This window comes from Falco naumanni, chromosome 5 (assembly GCF_017639655.2).
Source record: "Falco naumanni isolate bFalNau1 chromosome 5, bFalNau1.pat, whole genome shotgun sequence".
In the NCBI taxonomy this organism is placed as follows: domain Eukaryota; kingdom Metazoa; phylum Chordata; class Aves; order Falconiformes; family Falconidae; genus Falco; species Falco naumanni.
The window spans coordinates 78,827,735-78,841,246 of NC_054058.1; the positions used below are offsets into that span (position 1 = coordinate 78,827,735).

At 43.1% G+C, this 13,512-nt stretch overlaps 1 protein-coding gene and 1 long non-coding RNA gene across 3 annotated transcripts; one reads left to right on the forward strand and one right to left on the reverse strand.

The window, feature by feature from the left end:
* Positions 1 to 371: 371 nt before the first annotated feature.
* SMIM30 (small integral membrane protein 30) lies at positions 372 to 4,048 on the reverse strand. 2 transcript variants are annotated; one of them, XM_040596233.1, is made up of 2 exons: positions 3,896 to 4,048; positions 372 to 3,140 (listed from the first exon to the last, which is right to left on the reverse strand). In XM_040596233.1, exon 2 carries the CDS (start codon positions 3,070 to 3,072, stop codon positions 2,887 to 2,889), a length of 186 nt encoding a protein of 61 aa, XP_040452167.1. In that variant the 5' UTR covers positions 3,073 to 3,140; positions 3,896 to 4,048; the 3' UTR covers positions 372 to 2,886. The 2 variants fall into 2 exon arrangements, with proteins under 2 accessions (XP_040452167.1, XP_040452166.1); XM_040596232.1 differs by lacking the exon at positions 3,896 to 4,048 and adding an exon at positions 3,300 to 3,456.
* Positions 4,049 to 4,353: 305 nt separating this feature from the next.
* Positions 4,354 to 11,607, forward strand: LOC121089282. The gene is made up of 3 exons (XR_005828180.1): positions 4,354 to 4,687; positions 5,539 to 5,867; positions 11,499 to 11,607. It is a non-coding gene; the product is annotated as an uncharacterized LOC121089282 (long non-coding RNA).
* The last annotated feature ends 1,905 nt before the right edge of the window (positions 11,608 to 13,512 follow it).

Sequence of the window (13,512 nt, forward strand, 5' to 3'; positions counted from 1 at the left end):
GTTTTTCTGGCACAGAGGCAACTATGTAATAGTGATGATGAAAATTCATAGTCAAAAGTATTTCCAAGTTTCCCTTGTACCAGAGAAATGAGCTTCTTCACAACTGCAAGCTGCCATTTTCAAAGTAAGGGGAGCAGCCCCCTCGAAGTGCTGTAAAGTAACTGATATTGAAATGAGGTAGGTAATAGGACCCAGAGAAGTACACTCACTGTACCAAAGTTCAACTGAAAACATACCTTATGCCACATCAGTTTGTAAAGTCACCTAACATAAGCAAAAGCATGTAAGAAGATAGTATTTCATATAAAGAATTTCAGCAGTTTCAGTAATTTGTCATCCCTATTTTCCTTTTCATAAGAACCACTTCAAGCTGATGACAAATCATGTCAAAATTTATTAAGACAGAAGGAAAACAGGGGTATCAGATTTTACACTAAAGTCATGAACAAATGCAAGTCTTAACAACAAAGCTTCTCTCAGAACCAGAAAACGCCATTATGCTGTGCGGACACCTTGCAATGAAGTACATACAGCTCTGGGCAAACACCACAGTTCCTCGTATCTATTGCACGACGCAAATTAATCTGCTAAAATTTTGTTCTCCTGCAGTGAAACTGTTGCACAATTCTGTGAAAACTATTGCTGGGGATCTTTTCCAATGTGAAGATAAAGGAGTCTGTGAAAAGCTGCTTGCAATAAAATTTATTCTATTGAAAGCAGTTAGTTAATATTCTACTGAAAAACTGGCAAAGTTATCTAATTTTGGGAATTATAAAAGGAACTGAGTGGTGATTTTGTGGTTTGTTTGTTGGTTTGGTTTTTTTTTAAGGGCGATGGTTTAGCCAAGCTGCAACATGGAAGATCACACGATGTTTTCTATCCATCCAGTCGAATAATCACATACAGCTTCATCTACTGCTGCTAGGCAGCTTTCAAACATGACACTACTCTCTGAAGCTCCTCTTAGGGATGTAGATTTCATTTGTACCTAGTAATTGTGCATCACGTCCCTTTCTGACTTTTGGAAGCCACAGAAAGCGTTCAAGAACAGCTACCTGGAAAGACTGCATCTCATCAGAGTAATTGTTATTGTTCCTGTAACTTGAGAGCAGAAACCTAGGTTCCTGTGGCTTGCTGGGTTAGTCCTACAGTTTCAGTCCCATGCAATTTTGAAACCTTTTGTTCTACCTTTCTCCCTCTATCTATGATGAGAGTGGGACATAAATTGCAAGACTGAAATAACCAGGGCTTGTGCCTCCTCAGAGATTGGAGAGACAAGTCAAACCAGCTACAAATGGCATACTTGAATTTGGAGAACATCATCTGCCCACACAATTACTTTATATAAGACCTGCCAGACAACTCTTCTAGCCATTGCTTTGTGCTCTACTGAAAAGAAACACTTCGAGAGGAAGGGGAAGAACAGTATCAAAATATATTGTTCTGCACCACATTTAACCTTTTTCCCCAGCTCTGAAAGTTAAGAAGACAAGATTTCTAGCAAATGTGGCAGTGTCCACAGCACAAGACCAGAGGGAAATTGTCTGAACTGTGGAGAGCTCATCTTCCTATGCTCCTTTATTCTGCTGCTGTTAGATTATGCTCCTTGTCTCAAGTGGACAGCTAGAACTCCCTAACAAGCCAGAGGAATCTGCCACAGGTAGACATTCCTGGCTGTGCCATTTCACCTTTGGTATTTAAAGAAACTAGTCCTGAATATGCTACTGAGTGGAGTTTGTCAACCATATACATACAATCTGACTGAGCATGAATAAAATTTACACCTGCCATTTTGTATCAGGAATTTTTACTTTGGTTTTGGTGCGAATCTTTGTGGAACTCATATACATTAGTTAGGTAAGAAGCCTACATGTTTAGCTAGCAACACAAATTTGTCATGAGGAAGACACTGGAGAACAATGGACCATTGACTAAAACCAGGATTTTAAAAAAACATGTTATTTCCATATTGCAAAAGAAACATGTGCACAACTGCCCTGTTATAATTCCAGGAACTCCCTAAAGCAGAAATACTACACATAATTCCTCGTTAAAACAAGTAAGTCTTCAGTATTTGGGGAAAAAATGCAAATACCAGATTAAATATGCCTTAAAACTGGTGTGCCTAAAGGAAAGCCGGGTACAAAAAATAAACAAGAGACAACAACATGTCCCTGATGTGATTTACATAGCCTTACATGTACTTTTCTGTGAAATACATGTTAAGGAAATACAGTGACCCCATTCTTAAGTGTATTTACTTGGTAACAAGAACACAGGCTAGAGGAGAGGCACATTCTACAATAAAAATACATAAGAAAACCCAGTTTTCCATGTTTTCTTAGTTCTCTGAAGTCTCATCCCTGTGGCAACAGAAGTGAGGTGTTAGGTGTTAACTCATTACAAAGCATGAGCACACGCACACAAGTCAACGCAGTCTCAGTCTGCTCCCTAGCTATCTAGTTAGGAGTACTTCCAATGCTCTGTCACCCTGACTGGAAGATTAACAGTTGCTTCCTCCTGATTAACCCTTGAAACCAAAATTGTGGAACTTGTTGACAGTCTTCCTCACGTTCCATTTACAGACATCTACTGTGAACCACTCTATGGTTTCTCTTCCCCATTCAAATAATTCCTACTGTTCTCTAAGGCAGCATTTAATCAAAAGCTATATAAAATCATCTTACTGTCATGAGGACAGATCCTACAAATCCCTTTTACTGGGTACAACCTTGATGCTGTTGTACTGCCCAGAAAGAGGGGTTTGCAGAAATATCTACTATGTGGTTTTTGAAAGTTATCTAGAACCAAAGCTCCGTCTTACACCCCAGATCTCAACCCCAAGCCATGTTTGGAAATTCACTTCATCTGAGCGTCTTCTTGAAATCACTGCTGCCCATTCCTTTTCCTTGCATAAAAGCCAAGGCAGGCACAGAATCCGATGACGCTGACACCTAGGCCTAGCAGGAAGGCGATGGTATCTCCTGCATCCAGGGCTTCAACAGCTGGCAGCACCAGCAGCAATGAAACGAGGACCAGGAAAAGTTTTGAGGTGTTCTTGGTAGAAGGCATGCTGACAACCAGCTGATAAGGGGCCGTTAAACGAGGAAAGCAGTGGAAAGCAGGTACGTCACTGGTATCTGCAAGGAAAACACAAGGAGCATCAACGGTTTTGCTGGCCTCCCCCCCGGAACTGTCTTGCCGAAAGCCAACTGATGTGATCGATGTATTACAAATATCCACATGGGACTCGGGAAATTCAGGTTTTGCCTTCACAATTACAAAAGTAAATGACTTACTACCGTGAGATGGGCACGCTGGGTTGGCTACCTCGTTACACAACTCTGTGGAAATGAAATCATTCGGAGGCTTGCCATGGGAGAAAAGTGAGCACGGGCTCTCCCGCCCGCAGCCAGCAGCGCCTGCTCCGTGCCGTGCTACACCGGCCCCCGTCACCGGCCGCTCGGGGCTGGGTAGCTGCCGCCTGCGCGCTGCGTACCCGCGCCTTCTGCGAGGGGCACCGTCGGGACCCCCAGCACGGGCCGTTCCGCACCCGCGGGGCCGGGCACACGCTCTCCGCGTCTCCTCCGGCCTCGGGGGCGGCCCCCCGCGGCGCACGGCGGCCCCGGCGCTCCGCAGGTTTCCCGCAGAAAGGGCCCACGGCCGGGGCACACCCGGCAGAAGCCGCGCCGAGGCACCGCGCCGTGCCCGCGGCCGCCGGGGCCACCCGGAACAAGCGGCTTTTCCGACAGCGCCGCCGGCGGGGGCCAGCGACGGGGCTCCGGCCGCTCCCCGCCGCCCCTCCGCGCCCCGTCCCGTCCCACCGGCGGCGGCCCGGCCGCTCCCTGGGGCAGCCCCCCGCGCAGGCCCTGCCCGCACGGCACCCCTCGGTCACCTCCTGCGGCCGGCTCCCGGCTGGGCTGGGGGGCGCCCCCGCGCCGCGCCCCGGCGGGGCCCTCAGCTCCGGGGGGCACCGGCCCGCGCCGCCTCGCCGCGCTCCCGCAGCGCCGCAGCGGCCATGACAGGAAGGGGCGGGGGCGCGGGCGGGGGCGAGGGCGAGCGTGACCCGGCCGGGCCGCCTCCCGCTCCCGGCACGCACCGCCGCCGGGGCGCCGCCGCGCCGGGCTGGTTCCGGGGGGCGGCTGCGGGCGCGGGCTCTGCGGGGGCCGGCCGGGCTGGCCTGGGCCCGGCGGGATGGAGCGGCCGGCGGGCGGCGGAGGGGCCGGGCGCCTCCGGGGAGCCCCGGCGCAAGCGGCCGGCCCCGAGCCCCGGCCCGGGGGTGCCCGGCTCCTGCCGGAGCGGCGGCCAGCCGGAGCCCGGTGGTGCCCGCCCGGCGTCGCGCTGAGCCTCCGGCCAGCGCGCGGGTCAGTCGAGCGCAGGGTCCGCGCGTACGTGCTGCAGCTTCATTGAAGTGAAATGATAAAAATGTACCGACTCGGGCGGGTTGTCCGCGCTCCGCGCTGAAAAACAAACGGGTCGCGCAGGCCGCCTGCGATGTGACCGCAGCCGGTGCCTGGTTCGTGTCAGCTTGCGGCTGCCGTGAGCAGTGGTACGAGTCCTGCTCGGTGCCGTCAAAACCCATTCCTGTTCTGAGGAGAGCAGTTGAAGCAGTTTTATAAGGAGGTGGAGAGCAGCCTGATGCCTTTTAAAACTAAAAAAACCCTAAGACATTGAAAAGTGTTACCAGGTAATTCCCTGAGATCACCCCCAAAACCTAAGTCAAGCTTGTCCTGATTTTGATCGTATTTCTGCTTTGGACAAAGCTGCCTGTAGAAATACCCAAAGCAGGATTAAAATGTTTTTTTTTCTAAATGCTGTGGGGAGATAAAAGCTACTTCCTAGTCAGAGCTCAGTTTTTATTTTTCAGTGGAAAGTGTGCACTTAAAAAATAATAATTAAAAAAACCCAGCAACTTGTAAGCAATTATTACAGATTCAAAGTATATGTGTCTTTGGAATGCTCGCAGAAACAGCCAGAGGAAGCTCTGCTAATCTAATGTCAAAATCAACCTAGAATCTGTAATCTGTTGCATCAAGCATCAATTCATGAGTGGGAACCCCTGTTCTCAACGTTTCCCTAGACTTGTGCAAAAAACCAACTTCTGTAAATATTTCTCTTTACAGAAGGAGTTTCTGATGAGCTTCTTAAAGAGCAGTAGAAACCCAGAGAGGCTTCAACATACACACGGCTTTGCCTCTGCCTTATATAATTTCACTGTAATTGCCCTTGAGCAACCCATTCTTCATGCTTATAGGAACTACTTATGTCTCAGGTGGGATGTTACTATTGTGCTGTTCACCATTCTTTTATTAGTGCCCTTCTTTCCCCCATCTGTCTGGATCCATCAGTTGTCAATTGTCTTAGACAATAAACTTCCACGGAGAGGAACAGTCTTTTTGCTTCCTCTTTACACCAAGTAGCATGAAAGCATCTTCTTTATAAGCAGCAGTGCCTAGACTCTGTGATAATACAAACAATAACACATATCTGTATGAACTCGTAAGCATCCTTTCTACTCATGAAACATCTATTCCACAGTTTTTCAGATCTGAAATACTTGAAGCTTCATTTTCACTTCTGAAGGCATTTTCTCAAGAAGCTGATGCCAGATACACTCACTGGAGAAAAATCCTGACATTTCCGAGCAAGTTCTCATGGCATGGAGGAGTAATGCTATGATGCCTGGCCCGTTCCTTAGTGAATCACAGATAAACCATAACCCCTACAGATGCTGACGAGTGGCAATTTGAAGTACAGGAGGTAGTTGTCATCTTAATCACTTCTGTCATCTCAGAGAGTGGGCCTTGGCGTCTTGGCCCTCTTGGTGCCTTGCTTGGCCTATTTACTGCATCCTGCACTGTTGACAGGTAAATACTAGACTGTTTTGCAATGTCAAAAAATGTTTCAGTCATCCCTGTACATTTCAGTGCTGCATTTGCTGTCACCACTGCTTACCAACTAAAATTTACAATAGTTCTCGTTTAGTCCCACAAAACAGATGCGAGAGAGTCGAACAATGACTCTCAAGTCTATCTTTTATAACTAGAAATGTCAGTGCCAAAGAGCTATGGCATCTCTGGACTTAAGTATTTTGAAGGCAAGTGTAAAATCCAAGGGGAAAACTGGGTGTAACATACTAATTTTACTGTCTTGTCCCTCTTCTCAACAACTGTACAAATTTACAGGCAGTAGAAATGACACAAAGTATAGGACGGATGTGGAAAATATTGATTGTAAGATACATAATTTATTAGTAATATCATGGAAGTGCTATTGAGAGTTAGAAAGCAGTGCCATTTGGGGATATTTCTTTGGCTGATTAGCTCTTTCAATGCTATTGCATTTTGTAGCTTTGGCTTCAGAAACAGCGCTGCTTTGGAAAAAAGCCAACAAAATTTTAACGATGAGGGAGGCTTTGTCAGGTTTTGTGCTGTCTGAATAGCAGAAAAAATGTGTATTCAGCTTCAAGCTCTTCCATCAGCTTCTTGCATGACCTCAGGCAAATCTTCCTTTTGACCTATCACCGCTTTGATTGCTTAGCTCAAGCTATTATGTAACTAATATTCAGAGGAAAGACTGAGAATTCCCAGAGCTGACAAGCTAAAGCTTTGTAAATTTTGAGCACAAGGCTAAGGAGGTATACGTGAGACTGGAAATTGAAAATAAAAGTGCACTTTCTGGAGAGGAAAAAGTTATGAAATAATTACAGAGCAAGACCTGAATAGCTGAAGGGGATATTTGTTTTTTTTGTTGTTGTTGTTTTGTTTTGTTTTGTTTTGTTTTTCTGCTCCTGCTTGGTTCATCTTCCTTTGGGAGCCATTTGTTTATTGCATGACCACACTGATCCGAGAAACTTTCTGCTTAACTTTTGGGCTTCACTTGTACTGCTGCAATGAGAAATGCTAACAGATTACCGATAAGACATTGACTACAGGGGCAATGATTATCACTTCTACATCAACATGTTCACCCTTGAGCTACTTTTCCCTGCTGATACTTAATCTGACATTTTAGCTGCCTATCACTGTGTCCTCATCTCTTCACTTCAGTCACAGATCTACATCCAGTTTTTCTTGTACAAAACCTGACATGCTTCATTTGGACTTCACTGGATGCTTCCCTTTCTTTGAGAAAATAGACTCTACCACAACCACCTCATTTGCTTCTGCAGAAAAAAAACAGAGTTCAAATACAGCATGAATTTCTTCTGTCATTAACCTTTTCCACATTTGCTTCTCAGCCTGCTGTCACACAAATGTTGACTTCATCCGTTCTGTTTCTTCCTCTGTCATTATCCCTGCCCTTCATATCATGTGTGACTACTTCACCCTGCCTTCTTTTTTTCCTTCTACTTCTCAAAGTCCCTAAGTTTCCTCTCAAATAAATGCAGGTAGTCACAGACCTTCCCTGTCATGAAAACACCAGTTGGATTCCCTTCCTGTAACTACCAAATAATTCGTTTTATTCCTGTCATCTCTAACCTCTCCAAACATGCTGTCCAAAAATGCTGTAATTGCATCCTACATCTTCCGTATGGCTCATTCCTTCCTCCATCAGTTGGAGCTGCTCACATTGGTATCTCTAGTTAGCATCTCAATCATGAAGGCCTGTATTTCGTCATTGTCTCTTTGACCGATGGACTGCTTTTGAAACTCTCATTCCTCTTCCTAAATCTATAAAGACTTTAAAACCCCCCAACCCTTCCATTAAAAAAACCCTCCTCCTTTCCCAGGTCTTCACTTCTGCTTCTTGAATCTTTAGTGCAGAGTCCTCCTTTCCTGCTGCTGAGAATGTGCTAGGCATCCATCAATGTTTTTTTCCTCTAGACGTTGTCCCTGGCAGGCCTTACCAACAAACATAGCTTTGAATAACATCCTTAACTCATGTTTTTCTTTGTCTTCCCTCTCTTTTTATTCCCACTTGATGGTGTTCAGGTCTTCCTGCATGTAGCACAGCAGCTCCTAGGCCTAACAGTTCTCTTCTGACTGTATGACCTAAAGTCCTGTCCTGACAGTTGCTCTTGTCTCTCTCTGCGACCCCTGGCAGCTTTGTTTATTCAAAGTGCTGCTGCGAAGGGGCCTCTGGTTTGTCGTTTTTGCTGTGTTCCCTCTCTTCTTAGTGTTACATTTCCTCTTTGGTGTTGCATTTCCTCTTTTGCTGAACCAAAGACAATTTTCTTCTCAGTCCTAGAAGGTCTTTCAGTATAATCTTCCTTCATACTGGCTTATCCTATTGCCATGTCAGGAGGTTAACTTCTACTCTTCTTTTGTCACCCCTAGCAGACTCCTTTTGATCCCTCTGAGAAGCAAAAGTTACTTCTTTCTGGGGGCACGGAAAGGTGTACAGAGAGAATTGCATCGCTTTTTGATGGAAAATTCTTTCTTTTGGTACCACACACTTCCTGCTGTCCTTTATACAGTCATGAATATAAAAGATTAAATAGCCCAGTGATTCCTTTTCCCTCAGTTCTTTGCTCCTTTAGTCTGGCAGGGGATCGCCTCTGCTCGCTGGAATCTCTGAGTTCTCTTGCCAGCACTTCAGAGATGCCTCTGTGCAGTGCTGGCTGGAGCGGAGAGGCATGGAGGCAGCTGCCAGCCCTGCAGAAAAAAGCTCTGGAGTTGGTGCTGGCAGGAGGCAGGAGCAGCAAAACTGCAGGAGTGAGTGCAGAGGATGCCAGCCAGAGTTAAACACCCACTGATTGACTTCCCTGCTGAACTCCACAGGGGAATGTGGGAGCTACCCATCAATAATGGCAAATCTGAGGATTCCCTGCAATTATTGTGAGGGCCGTCATGCTTTTTCTGGATTGAGGGCCAGGCTCTTGTTTTTTTTGTAGAAGCATAATGAAGCAGAGGTAGATACCAACTGGAATGATGCATCCAAACTCCCTCCAGCTTTGAGGAAGTAAAGTCTTAATCCAGTCTTCCTGGTTTCAGTCTTTGTGCTAATGTAAGCTATTGAGATGTTCTCACATTATTCATCAGTATTGCCACAGGTAGGTTGAATATTGTGTGTTGTTTGTCTGGTTCTTTTTGAGAAAAATAAGTTATTGTAAAATATTAGCAAGGGAAATGTATACAGCACAAGCAGTTCAGCTTCAGAGGGCCTGGGGATGCCACCTTCATTGAATATTGAATATTGATTATTGAATATTCAATTGAGTATTGAATAGTAAGCAAAAGAAGATACTATTCAACACAAGGACAGAATGAGATTTAAAGGGGGAGTAGCAGCTGTCATCCACATATTGTTTTGTATAGTACATCTTTTTTTCCAAGCAATGCTGTCAGATGTTTTCTTGACTTCTGTGCATATGGTTGTAATAAGTACGAGAAATTTCATGAAAGTAAAAATTGATTTAAACATCATAAACTTCTATTATCATATGTTTCAAATTTAGATCTAATCCATATTTGGATACCAGTTTATCTATAGGAACATGTCAATAGCTTTTTTTTTTTTTTTTAAATTCTTCAGCTTTTAGGCATTATTAGAAATAAAGCTTGCCTACTTTATGGAGTTCTAGCCATCTAAATCTGAGTGTGTTTGTCATAAATGAGAAAACTGGTATTATAAAAAGTTTCCCTTACATTTGCATGCCTAAAATGCACTTTTTTCAAGACTGAGTAGAGAGGAAGGATCACCTCCCTCAACCTGCTGGCAGTGCTTTTTCTAATGCAGCCCAGGATGCTGTTGGCAAACAGGATTTCCCTACAATCTTGCACCCTCCAAATTCTACACTGATCTGAGTAGTAGAAAGGTTTTGGAGTAATTTATACACCTGTGGACAGCTGTTAAAGTTACCAGGCTCGCACTAAATGCTCCACGGTTCTAGGGCGCTAGTTAAAACATGCTTTTGTGTAGTCCTTGTAATGGATCCTTAAAAAGGCAGCTCGGTATTTCTGTTCATCAGGTCAGAACTTGCTCAAAAGGAACTTTTTGAACTGAATCAAATCTTTCAGAACCCTTTCGTCATGGTCTATTGTCAATATCCTGGTCAGGACTCAGGCTGCTTGGCTGTTATGTGTGCAGAGTGAGCAGTCCTGCCACACACGCACAAAAAGTTTAGATAGCTATAGACTTGTGGAAGCATGTCTGAGGCAAGAAGCAATTGAATTTATACACAGAATTAAAAATGAACAAAGCCTATAGAAGGAAAAGAAGGATGAGTAAAAAGGATCTAAGCCATACAGAGTGAAACTGAGGGTGAGACTTGCTAAAGGGAATCAGAGAAGAGAATAAAACTCAACTCTTTAAAGGAAGAAGAAGTCATAGTTGCAGATGAGACTATTCAGAACTAATAAAAATGTTTCAGTTCATCTTAGATGTCATTATTTAGTGTTTCTGAGCTTGAGTTCCCTATATGAAGTATTGCCTCATTGACATGTATTGGAAATTTCCCATTTTCTTCAGTGAGGCTATGTTTCTACCTGTATCTGAAAAACAGGGCAATAATTCTTCCCAATATTGCCAAAATTTCATAAATTTTCTGATGCATGTGTGGCAGTCCAATGATAGTGGTAAACCCACAGGAAATCCTATAAATAATTACACTGAAAGTCACTTATCCTAAAAGCTATGTGCATTTGTTTGGTAAATGCTGAATTTTTGCTGCTGCAAGTTAACAAATTGTATTTTATTTGTGGAATGTATTTCTGTATCTTGTCTTATCTTGATCATAGGAAGCCCTAAAAATACTTTGCAGAATACAAAGTATATCTGGATTATTTCAATGCCAGTCTAAATGGAAGGGACATCATTCATGAGGGGCACATGTAATGAGCCAACTGTCCGCTTTCAATAGCCTGCCATTCATTCCAGCACTTGGTTATTTGGCTCCCTTTTCATTAGCAAAACAGTTTGAGGTTTTACTGTTGAACTAAATACACAGCTGTTGTTACAAAAGGCACCATGATTCACAAAAATATAACTGCTTAATGCCTTTGTGTTTCACAGATTACACAAACTTTTAAAGGAAAATGCATTTAGCTTCTGTCACCAGTCTGAAAATTCATGCAGTGAGAAATATCACTCATGATGTGTAAACTGAGAAATATTGTTGTAAATACATGTAATTAAAACTGACACATCTTACCTTAATGGCTCCAGTGACCATGGTGATAAAAATCTAAGGCAAGTGAAATAGGCAAGCTATATATATATTATGTGTATGTTTAAGAATAATATAAGTATATATAAAAATTAATAATAGCCAGATTAGTGTTAGAGCATTCAATGCAAACTTACCCACCAAAGTTAATGAAAATTTTTTTTCATGGATTTATATATTTTGGGTCGTGTTTAAATATTTGCTTTCATGCATGATTTTCTTGGCATGTTATGAAGGACAGAGGGGATGGTCATCCCTATTTTACATCTGGAATAATCACGTCTTGTAAAGATGAAATGAATTCCTGAAATTGTTGCTGAAGATCAACAGCAGAGTCAGGAAAGGATCCTGTGCCTTCTTATTCTTGCCACTTCTGTTTCCATTGTAGCTGATGATAACTTCCATGGATTTCTCTGGAAACAGAAAAGGAAAATCCTTCTGTGAAACTGAGAAGTCTCTGTCAAGATGCATGGAATTTCCTGCTGAAATCACAAAGTCCAGGAGTATCTTAGGACATGTCTTTTGTAATGACAAATTCTACCTTTTCCATGCTCACTAGACTTACGTTCCAGCAGAGATGCAAAGATGACTGTGATGGTAGCTGTAAAGATATGTACAAACATAGATACATACTTATGTCAATATTTTCAAAATTTCTTGGTAGCATCTTAAATTACAAACCATTTTATTTTACCAGTGCTGAGGTCAAATGGAGCAGAGGCTGCTGTTTTGTGCAATCACAGACCTTACGCCAGGACCAGAGTAGGGAAAATTACACATTTTATGCATTAGGGAAGTGTTATTTCTCTTAAAAAATGTCTGTAAACATGGTCTGCAATCATTTAATCTTTGTGAACCCGTCAATATCAACAGGGCAAGGCTCAGACTTTGTCACTTAGGTAAAATACCCAATGCCTATGATAATTTAAATGTATAAAACAGAGGCACTCAAATATGTGTTTACATGCATGTAAACATATGTACCTATGTATATACATATGCATAAACACACATATGCTCTCAAAGTATTTAGGATGTTTTACTTCCCCCTTAGTCTGAGCAGTGTGACAGTCTGCACATCTTTGCTGACATCCCATGAAGCGCATATATGTGGCATCTGGACAATCCATGAGATGAATTGGCTGTTTAAATTTACTCACGTGCTTGATTGCTTTACGGTGTCAGGAGCAGCACATTCAGTTCCTTAACAGATAAAATCCTAAACATGTATCCCAGCAAATGGAGAAGGCAACAAATTCCTGCAACTGGCATCCCACTTTTTGATGAGACTTTTCTAAGCATTCAGGTTGGATGTTCAGTGTATGGAAGCCAGGTTTTATGCCTCAGTGTTATCTACCTCTGTGTACAAAACAGCAATGACTGTTCAGACAAACTTCGTAGTCACATGCAAACGTGTAGAAAAGGCATCTACATTAAAGACCATTTGAAAATGGATTCTGATGCGTAATGCTTCTGAGAATGTGGAGAATAAACTCCTAAAAAAGGGGTGATAGAAGATTACTACGTTTGAAACCAATTTTGTCTGAGCATCTGCATTCTAACGCTTTTGACTAAATTATAAACACATTGTCCATCTGTTTCCATTGCAGAATATCTTGAAAATATTTAATAGGTGGTGCTAATTGCTCATATTCATCGTCTCTGGGGATGCCTTTTGCCAATATCTGTCATCTTCTGGAAGTGTCAAGCACTGAGGGATTCAGAATTTATTCTGACTCCTTCACGACTTGCAGCCCAAATAGAGATAATAAGTCACACTTTCTCTTCACCAGTCTGTAGTAATGTAACCTCTTATTTATCCATTATTTCAGACAATTAGAAAGCATATATCCATTAGGCTGCATATCTTGGAACACAATAGCTATATGCAGATTGGTTTAGACATTGCTTTCCTTAAAGACATTGTCCTTCTGTTTCATGTCTTTTTATTATTTTTGATGCATCAGAAAAGATTTATGCAGGTTGTGGGGAGGCCATAAAGGAGAAGGTTATATGGGTTAAAGAGGGAGCTGACAGGAGCATGGAGTAGTATTTTAACAGTAGGTATAGAGTGAAAAGGTTGGATTTTGGTTTAAAGAGAAAGCTATGTCAAGATCTGTTGGCATTTAGGTGCCTGGTGGAAGGTATGGGTAGAAGATTACACTGCAAGCCGCAGATAGCGGTTGTCTTCTTCACATTATGGGAAAGAAATAGAAGACTGGTTTTGAGGAGTGTTAAGATGTGAAGTCAGATGGAGGCGACCTAGATTTATTGCTGTAAAGCAGTAATTTCTGATTGGTTCTGCAACTTTCATTGCCACTGGACCCGGTGCCTTGCTCTATAATGCTGAGTCTGTCTTGGGAAGTCCCACAGAACTGGGATTGTATTGGATAATAAAAAAA

What these genes read in the sequence shown, in the direction of transcription:
- SMIM30 (XM_040596233.1), bottom strand. Translation starts at nt 3,072, where the DNA reads ATGCCTTCTACCAAGAACACCTCAAAACTTTTCCTGGTCCTCGTTTCA.